The sequence below is a fragment of the Anneissia japonica genome, unplaced genomic scaffold (assembly GCF_011630105.1).
Source record: "Anneissia japonica isolate Jap-2015-1 unplaced genomic scaffold, ASM1163010v1 scaffold7766_len575116_cov191, whole genome shotgun sequence".
Classification (NCBI taxonomy): domain Eukaryota; kingdom Metazoa; phylum Echinodermata; class Crinoidea; order Comatulida; family Comatulidae; genus Anneissia; species Anneissia japonica.
In genome coordinates this window covers 411,505-422,539 of record NW_022694700.1, presented here as the reverse complement: position 1 = coordinate 422,539, position 11,035 = coordinate 411,505, and the positions used below count along the sequence as shown (strand labels likewise).

At 32.9% G+C, this 11,035-nt stretch overlaps 1 protein-coding gene across 1 annotated transcript; it reads right to left on the bottom strand.

Annotated features, from left to right (window-relative positions):
- Positions 1-2,558: 2,558 nt before the first annotated feature.
- Positions 2,559-10,298, bottom strand: LOC117101186. The gene is made up of 6 exons (XM_033241076.1): positions 10,097-10,298; positions 9,633-9,720; positions 9,055-9,129; positions 8,544-8,633; positions 7,029-7,088; positions 2,559-2,780 (listed from the first exon to the last, which is right to left on the bottom strand). Exons 1-6 carry the CDS (start codon positions 10,296-10,298, stop codon positions 2,705-2,707), a joined length of 591 nt encoding a protein of 196 aa, XP_033096967.1. The 3' UTR covers positions 2,559-2,704.
- Positions 10,299-11,035: the final 737 nt, after the last annotated feature.

Here is an 11,035-nt window from a genome sequence, read left to right as displayed (position 1 = left end):
TAATAATAATAAAAATAATAATAATAATAATTAATAACAATCAATCAATTAATTAATTAATTAATTAATTAATTAATTAATTAAATAAATAAATATGCTAACAATACAACAGATACAAAAACATTCTCGTCAAGAATATTAACTTAGTTATGGAACAACATCAACTGGTGGTAATATTTTTATAAATAAAAAAAAAAAAGTATTGTTTCCATTGGAATTTGAACCCAAAACAATTGAATATACCGTTCGGATAACTACCAGCAACTATAATGAGGCCAAGCGGTATACACATTTGAATTCTTCTATTACCACTCGAGGTTCTTTTTTTTTTTTTCTCAAGATACCGATATTAAAGTCAGGCTCCGGAGGAAAAAAAAATTTTGATATGTTGTTTGACGAAAAACTGGGGAACGGTGAATGAGATACAGATTTTTTAATATTTAAAAACTGGGGGGAAAAGGGGCGTAACTGCCCATTTTTACACCTTATTCCCCCAGTTTTTAAATATTAAAAAATCTGTATCTCATTCACCGTTCCCCAGTTTTTCGTCGAACAACATTTTTTTTCTGTCTTAGAAAAATCAGTTCTACAACATATCAAAAAATGTTTTTCCTCCGGAGCCTGACTTTAAATAATAATAAATCACGATAATAACTTTGGTGCGGGAAACCGCTTGGTCATAGCTTAGTTGATAAAGAATCCGAACGGTGATTTAATTTACGTTTAATTTACATCTTCCCAGCAGAAGGGTAAATGTAAAGGTAAATGTATGACAAATGGAAATATTATTTCCGGTAGAACTTTTAACTGGGCTAATGAGGTTTTTTCAAGTGAATGTTCTTTCTAGGCTTAAATTGAAATTGCCTCTCTGTGTACGTTATGGGTAGTCCGGTTAATCCAATTGACCCGATTCCCTAAAAGGTCTGCGCTCTTAGAATCATTAACAATTGCTCATAACATTTTAATGTCATTTTCCGGGAATCATTGGTAATGCTGGATTAGCTAGCAGATGTGATGAAGCATTATGACGTTAGAAGACATAAGAATGCTCAGTCAGTTGGGTCCTTCGATTGTTAAATATGTTCATTAAAGGTTCATTAATAAAAGATGAAATACAGATATGAAATAATTAGGCCTTTTTATTTGCGTAAAAAGAGTAGATGTTGAACAATAAAGCATTGTGAATCTTAAGCTTTGTCTACACTATCAAATTTTATGTGACAAAAAAATGTGATGTGCACATATATGGGTACGATGACGTCATATCACATATCATCAAATTGTATAAAAAAAAAAGTTGAACGTGTTCAACTCTATGTTCCACCAAATTTCATGTGCCGCTTTTTTGATGAAATTTGATAGTGTAGACAAAGCTTTAAGTACTTTTCATCAAAACAAAATAGAACAATTAATGATATTAATAAATAACATGGCGTTTGTGGGCTTAGAGGAGTAGGACTATGACCATCAATTATTTAACTAATTTATTTTATTGCAGTCAGTTAATATTTTATAGTAAAATGTAAAAGATCGGATGTTATATAAATATACAGTAAAAATGAATTAGTTTGTACACTTGTATGAGTAATTATATTATTCAAGAACTTCCGCACCAATCGATCGGCCTTCACTAGTGATGTAAATATAAAAAATATACAAATAATATAGGCCTACCAATATTTGAAATAAAATTGATATTCATATTAAGTTTTTGATTAAATCATTAATTTTACCTTCATCTGATTGTTCATGGCTGAAAATAGTTATTTTGTTCTGTTTTTGCTCTCCTCATTTATTAGATACCGGTACCTATCCTTTCTGACATTCAACTAATATGTATGGATAATTTTCCTTTTCTTTGCAGCTGGAAAACATCTATCATACTATCGGTAATATTGAAATAATTAAAATAAATGAAAAAAAAAAAAATCTGAAAAACACATTAGTCCAGACAGCTGCATTTGTAATTTAAGTAGGTCTATTGTCAAGTTTTCACTTTCATGTTGTCAATGACACAAGAAGGCATTGATTTTCTGAACTTGGTTAAGTCTCAATTCCTTTTTTCATATACAAATTATCTTATATTTACTGTGTAAAGTAGAGATGAAAATATAAACCATTGGTTGCAGAGAGTTCTTTTCTTTTAACAATTGTTAACAATCATTTTCATGATCATGAAGATGATAATGACGATGATGATGATGATGATGATGATCATGAAAATGAAAATAATGATGATGATGACGATTATGGGAGTGATGGTGTTGTTGGTGATGGTAATGATAATACGGAGATTTCGCAACCTTATGAAAACGATAACGAATACGATTACGTCATTATCATTATCGTCATTCTTGCCTTAAACATTCTTACAGCACGAGCTGTTCATTCGCCTGCGTTGTGACAGATTGTTGCTCGTAGGGTAAGTTGTCTAAAAATGTGATGACGTAATCGTTTCGTTTTTGAAATTAATACAAAAACGACAACAAATACAAAATACACGCATGCATGTAAAGTTTATTTTATATATTTGGAAAATATTCGACCTAATGTCTCAATTGACTGAATTGATTACAGCTCAAAAAGTAAGTATTTTTCTACATTATAAAATATATTTAGCGGTAAGGATATTCCAATACACCAACTAATCAGACTATTTGAAGGCAGGTATTTATAATTGCTGACGTTACGAAAGTGTTCACGCTTATTCAAGCTCAAGATACAGTCCTTCTATTGGCCGCATTGGCGTTTCATATATACCTTCAGAACGTTTCCGTAATCTGTCAATGAAAAAAATGTAAGAAAAACCCAATAGCCTTATGGAGTGATATTGATAATATTATTAATTATTGATAAAACAATAACAACAATAACAATAACAATACATTCTGAATGTGCAATAAAATACCTCAAATAGGCCTATTATAAAATAACAACAATGATAGCAACAACAAAGTGATAGTGCTGATGGCTGATGATGGTGGTGGTGGAGGTGCTTATGCTAATGCTGTTGCTGATTATGGTGATGAAAATGTAATGATTATGATGAGGATGATGATGATGATGATGATGATAATAATAATAATAATAATGATAATGATGATAACGGATTATGATGATTTTCATGATGATGATGACGATGATGATAAGTTACTCTATTATTACTCTACTACTCTCTACTACTTTATTCAATTCATGCTCTATGTATACCTTCACGCCTTTGATAATTTAATTTGAAATTGGCGCATCACCAAATGTTTGTTTATTATTATTATTATTATTATTATTATTATTATTATTATTATTACTATTATTATTATTATTACTATTATTATTATTTCTATTACTATATTATTATTATTATTATTTATTATTTATTATTTATTATTTATTATTATTATTATTATTATTATTATTATTACTATTATTATTATTATTATTATTATTATGACGATGGATGAAGATAGTGATAGTGATGAAAATAATGATAGCAGATTAGTAACTGAGAGTTTACTCTTACTTTTAGTTTTAACATTGATTTTCAATCAAACTATGCTGACACCGAATCAGGGACGTATCCAGGGGGGAGCCGTGGGAGCCGCACCTCCCCATTTGTTATAGCTTGTTCTTGCTAGCCAAAACAAATTCTTTCCTGGGATCACTTAAAATAAATTACTTCTAAAACAGGCCTATGTAAATATGCATCAGCACACGTTATACATATAATATTATAATTATAACATATAGGCCAAACGTGAATTGTTTACTCAAATTACAAATACAAATGGAATGGTTTGTTATAACTCATTTTGCTGACCTACGCTATGTGATAGTGATGCAACTCCGAGGACGGCGTGTCACATTTATGCGATTACAAAAAAAAAAAAATATGCAATAAAAAAAAAAAAAAAAAAAAAAAAAAAAAAAACAACAACAAAACAAAACAAACCAACCAACAAACAAACAAAAAGATATAGTTAGGCCTAAGTTGTCCTGGGTTACCTAGATCTCTATGTTTGCCGAAATTCTCTGATAAAAAGTCATGAGAAATTTGTTGACACTTCATTTTGACTATAGAATGGTGATGTGATGATGACGAATTTTACTATTATAAGTGTCATTTCCGGTCATCTAGAGGTAGTATTAAAGGTTGTAAACTCACAGCTTTGAAATATGAAAAGTAAATATATCAAAGACAATGCTTTATGTTTTATTTTCTATGATACATCACACATATTAATTAGATCCCAATGGTTGCTGAAAATCCCTTGATAAATAATCGTAAGAAATTTGTTGACGTTTAATTGATTATATTTGAAATGGTGATGTGATGATGATAAATTTTACTATATAAAGGTGTCATTTCCGGCCATCTAGATAATATTTCCTCAATTTTTTTGCGCCTCAGTCCCAACCATGCCACACATTTTTCTTAAAAATCTACACATATCAATATTATGTTTTTCATAATTTCATTCTTTGGCAATAAAATGCTGAACTAGGCCCTTAGCTGCTCTACTATAACCAGTTAATTAGGGTCTTTCAGTATAAGATTTTAATGCTTAGGAGGAAAGACCCACGCACACACATACCGTACCCATCTGAAAATAAATTATCTTAGAATGAATGTTTACATTTGCGGTGAACATGCTATGGCATCTGTGGTTATTTTGATATTTGCGCGTACAATGTTTTGACATTTGTTAATTATTTTTACATTAGTGCTAGATTTTTACATTTGTTGGAATTAACAAGTAAATCTGTCTCTTATACACATCTAGATGTGTATAAGAGACAGTCATCACATACTTTGCCTGGAGAATGAAGAAACTTATAAGATGCACACAGCCATTATAAAAAAGACAGCACTGGAAAAAACATGCCAGAAATTTGACAATGTAAAATACTGCCACTTTATTTTTATATACATTCAATGACAAATATTTGCTATAATTTGAATACATAATAGTCAATTTTAAATTCATAAGCCAAATTACTTCAATTGAGTTAAGTTTCATTTGTTTATAAATTTTACATTCCAAATAACATAGCAATACATTTAAGTGGCGGTGGCAAAATAAGTTCTTGTATAATCACACAGAATTTTAAGTTAGTCCCTAGAAATACTACAATAAAATACAAAATAGATGTGACAAATAATCGTTTGTTAAATTATGATAATGTTTTATTATGTTGTTTTTATTATTATTACTATTATTATTATTATTATTATTACTATTATTATTATTACTATTATTATATTATTATAATTATAATTATTATTATTATTATTATTATTATTATTATTATTATTATTATGACGATGATGAAGATAGTGAGTGATGAAAATTATGATAGCGGATTAGTAATTGAGTTTACTCTTACTTTTAGTTTTAACATTGATTTTCAATCAAACTATGCTGACACCGAATCAGGGACGTATCCAGGGGGAGCCGTGGGAGCCGCAGCTCCCCATTTTGTACACAGTGTTAGTATGTTATAGCTTGTTCTTGCTATCCAAAACAAATTCTTTCCTGGGATCACTTAAAATGAATTACTTCTAAAACAGGCCTCGATGTAAATATCCATCAGCACACGTTATACATATAATACTATAATTATAACACATAGGCCAAGCGTGAATTGTTTACTCAAATTACAAATACAAATGGCATGGTTTGTTATAACTCATTTTGCTGAACTACGCTATGTGATAGTGATGCAACTCCGAGGACGACGTGTTCCTTTTATGCGATTACAAAAAAACAAAAACAAAAACAAAAAAACAAAACAAACCAAACCAAAAAACAAACAAACAAATAAACAAAAAGATATAGTTAGGCCTAAGTTGTCCTGGGTTACCTAGATCTCTATGTTTGCCGAAATTCCCTGATAAAAAGTCATGAGAAATTTGTTGGCACTTCATTTTGACTATAGAATGGTGATGTGATGATGACGAATTTTACTATTATAAGTGTCATTTCCGGTCATCTAGAGGTAGTATTAAAGGTTGTAAACTCACAGCTTTGAAATTTGAAAAGTAAATATATCAAAGACAATGCTTTATGTTTTATTTTCTATGATACATCACACATATTAATTAGATCCCAATGGCTGCTGAAAATCCCTTGATAAATAATCGTAAGAAATTTGTTGACGTTTAATTGATTATATTTGAAATGGTAATGTGATGATGATAAATTTTACTATATAAAGGTGTCATTTCCGGCCATCTAGATAATATTTCCTCAATTTTTTGCGCCTCAGCCCCAACCATGCCACACATTTTTCTTAAAAATCTACACATATCAATATTATGTTTTTCATAGTTTCATGCTTTGGCAATAAAATGCTGAACTGGGCTCTTAGCTGCTCTACTATAACCAGTTAATTAGGGTCTTTCAGTATAAGATTTTAATGCTTAGGAGGAAAGACCCACGCACACACATACCGTACCCATCTGAAAATAAATTATCTTAGAATAAATGTTTACATTTGCGGTGAACATGCTATGGCATTTGTGGTTATTTTGATATTTGCGCGTACAATGTTTTGACATTTGTTAATTATTTTTACATTAGTGCTAGATTTTTACATTTGTTGGCTCTACAAACCCCGACCGGCGGTCATCGGCGTAGGGAGGTGGGGGGGGGGGAACAATCCTGCCCGAACTCACTCCTGCTAGGTACTACGTACCTTGCCAAGACGGCCCCCACCGACTTGAAAATCCTGGCTACGGCCCTGCACCGAATTACACGATGTCTTACTTTCATGCTTGTTGGTATATTAGTATATAATCATGTACTGTGTAAATTATGATGTAACTCAAATTACACAGAAAATAAATATATATGATTTAAGTCCTTGGTGATGGACCAATCGTTTGCTATGTAGAAGAAAATTAAAACAATGATAGGCCTGTTTTGTTTTACCTCTCATAAATCCTAAAAAGTACAGACAGTGTGAGCTTTTGGTTTATCTTTAATAGGTTTAAACGAGTTCACAAGGATCTAAATGACTATACTCACGGTTGGATGCCCTTAGGTATCGGTGGGGGCGGTCGAAGATTATTTATCTCGTGCTCCTCTCTGAGAATAAAAAATAACAGACATAAGGTGAAATTAACCTGTTCATTTTTATATAAGGTGAGGGGGAGGGATCACAACCTAAGACGAATTTTATTACATTCTACATCAATCAGTAACGAAAGTTAATGTACTGAACACGATCAGATGAACCGGTCTTTAAAATCAATGCAATTATGTCTTAGACGTACCAGTATGTAAGGGGTGTGGTTAGGAGATGTGGGTGTTAATGGGTTATGAATGTGCACCTGTTGGGGTAAATGTTTTTTTCATAATGTGTATATTGGCCCTTTGGGGGAATTCATTACTACATTGTGAAGAAAAATACAAAATGAGTCATCATTTACATTGTGACACAAAAAATTGCAGGCAAACACCATCTATACGCATGGACCCATCACATAAATACCACATCCACTATACTTTCATAGTGGACAGGTGTCGCTGCACACTGAGCGCGAACCGAATTATTCTTCACTGCCCATAGATTTAGGAAGGCCTAGATTCGTTTTTGTTATTGTTTTTGTCTTCAATTAATTGTAATTTCATCTATCACGCAAGTAATGATTTTTTTTTACAGTTTGCCTTAATTTTTACTATATACTGTAAGTATTAGGCCTATGCTATACTATATTATCATTATTATTGATATTATTAGAACATTAGTTGTACCAAAAATAAATAGGATCTTCGTTTATTATCAACTTGACGTTTTATATTTTACTGGACACTCACTCAATACTTCTTTTAATAGGTGGGAAAAAATGCAGGTGATTGATTGAATTTATTCGACGTAAACACCAAGTATAGCCCACGAAAGTCTAGAAGAAGACTTATTTCCAGTGGGGTCCTTCTGGTGGTGATTGGGAAGTACACCGGGAGACAATCCCATACTCTTTTCCGAAGAGTGTACTGCGTTCTTTAACGTGCACATGGGCCATAATTCACACGGGACCAACGGCTTAAACGTCTCATCCGAAAGACAGTGCGCTATTGTAACTTGTATTTCAGCCCTCTAGCTGAAACACAAGGAGAGGCAGCGATAGGAATTGAACCGGGGACCTAGAGATCTCCACGGTTCAGCGCACACACAGTGGCTACCACCAGATGAGCTAAGCTGCTGTCAGCTTAGGTGGGAGTCGAACGTCGAACATATGGCCGTGCATACACATCCATCACACCACCCCAGCCCCCTTACGTGCCTGAACAACATTCTTGACGAAAATTACAATTGTAAATATTGGAGATTAAATGCAATTCTAGCCACAAGCAAAATCTTGAAGATCTAGTTTCTCACTAAGCTGTGAATTGTGCAGAGATCCTGGTTCGTTATGTGCCTGGGACATTAATTAAAATTGAATTGAATAGAGATTAATTAAAACTGGAACTATAAAAACAGTTGAAAAACGCATCCTTACAAATGAATATCTGATGAACACTTGGTTGTGAATATCATACCTTATTGGTTGAATTTCATCATCGTCAATATAAATTCCTTCCTCTGAATCGTCGATTTCGTCATAAGGGTCAGACTCTTCTACAAAACGTCTGTTACAAAAACAAATTGTATGTAAATCAGATTGAACTCGCTGTAAACATTTATTCAAAAAATTGTAATGATTATGATAACCAATAATCAATCTTACAACTCTATAAAAAAACTTAAAAGACATAATCGGCCCCAGTGCAAGTAGGGAGGGAAGGCAGAAGGCCTAAACAAAGAGCAGGAGGAAACTGTCACCCTAGGGAAGAGCTGCCAACAGAAAAACAACAACTTGTCGGGAGGGGAAAAAACTTAGACGCCAGGATTTGCCTACATAATACATAGGCCTACATTACCTGAATGGAAATCAATGCATCAAACATCCCTTTACCATCTTCCATATTCATTTAACTTTGTTTACAATATTAAATAGCATATTGTGTCTGTAAAAAGGGTGCGAAAGTTAAAAAAAAACAAAAAACAAACTTCGGCAATGACGGTTTTCTGATTGATGTCTTGGGTTTCTCCATTGATGTCCGTGACTTACTATCTTGATCGTTTCTAAATGATGTAGATGAAATTAGAATGGTTAATGGATGGTAAATAATCCTGATTGGAGCACATCCTGATTCTTATGGAATTACAAACGTCATAACATTGATTTCAAAAAACAACAAAAACATTTTCATACACTGTACCGTAAATGTTATCAATATTGACAGTTAAGAGTGGGCTCTGCCCTTGTCTAAAGCCGAGCACTCACTCTCTGGAGAGAACGGAACGCCACGACACGTGCAAACGAATCGTTTTCAATGACGATCCGTTCAGCCTACGGCAGTGAGTGCCGGATCAACGCTCACAGGGAGCGGGATTGGATTTGGTCAGCCGACGATCGTACCACCGTCATATGAGTGTCATATACAACCATTGATTTCCAACTTGCGATCAAAGAGTTTATCTTTGTTTGACTTTTACTTAATAATATTTTATCACATTCGCATTTAATGTACACATTGTGAATCCAAATTTAGACAAGCCTAATCCACACAGACTTTAAACGTTACCTCTTAAGGAAATAGAAGAGCGCAACAAGACCCAAAACTATCATCGTAACCACAGCGCCTAAAACAATCCCGACCACCAACCGCATTTCTGTTCAAGAAAGTAAAACTATTTCATATTAATCAAAGTAAGAATTGATGGCTTTCTGGTTGGTTTATTGATTAATTGGTTGGTTGATTGATTGATTACTGATTAATTGACAGATTGATCAATTGATTGATATTTTGTTCGATTGATTAAACGATAGATAGATTGATTGACTGAGTGACTGACTGAGTGACTGATCGATCGATCGATTGTTTGATCATCAATACATGTAAGTGTGCGGGAGATCAGAGGCCTTTTCAATCGTGAATTTTAGTTTGGGTATGTGTGCCCATATCCTTTTAACGTTTTATATCAAACAATGTATTTTAAGATATGACCTTGCAACGTACTGATCAATTCGTTGCTATTGACAACTTACTGTTGCATTTGTTATTGTCCTCTGATAATCTCAATCGTTTCTCTTCATTATTTTGCAAAGTAAGTAATTCTTGCATTTGCCGTTTTTCAAACAGTGGTTTCTCAATTGTTTTCCAGTTTGTTCGCCTAGTCGATGGATCTCGATTTCTATCGGCAGCACGCGTGCCCCTTGAGCGTTGATGCCCATCCACATAGTGTTTCATTCGTGTGATGAATGACTTACCAGCGATGCCGTCTGTTGGCGAAGTGACATCATCAACATATAGGCCTATGTTCTGCTTCGATATATAATTGACTTCTGAAATGATAATGATACTTTTAACTAAACTATACTAATTAAAGTAGGAGTATATTATTGGGTGAAACTTGCCTGTGTATTTCCTGTACGGTAACTTCGAGGACAGTAAAAATGTTTGAAACATACTCATACTATACATACTTCTTTGATCATGAAAAATCTAAACATCATAATTTTAATTTTTTTTTTTATTGTAGCAGTATTAGTGGTATGCTTATGGTATGCATAGGCTCTGGGTCTAGGCCTAGCTATTTTTTGTGTAACATTTAGAGATGCCTAGGAATAGGATTAGCCTAGGTCTAGGGCGTAAGCGTAGGCCTATGCCTAAAACTAATACCAAATGCATTTATATAGTATTGAGCCTACAGCCTAGGCTAGGCCTATGCAGCTATGCAGCGAGTAGATTGCTCTTCGTTGAAATCAAAATGAATAAACTTTAACCAACCTCTTGTCCTTATTACATGTGTTTTTATGTAAAATACAAAAAAGCACAGTAAATAAGCGGATCCAAATCTCATTTTTTTTTTAATTCGTCACTACTAAAATTAGTTTAAGTCAAAAACAAAGGCATATAAGTTTAGCCTTTGGAAGAGGCCTATTCATCAAATTCTTTTCCTTTTGTTTTTTATATACCATCACTAC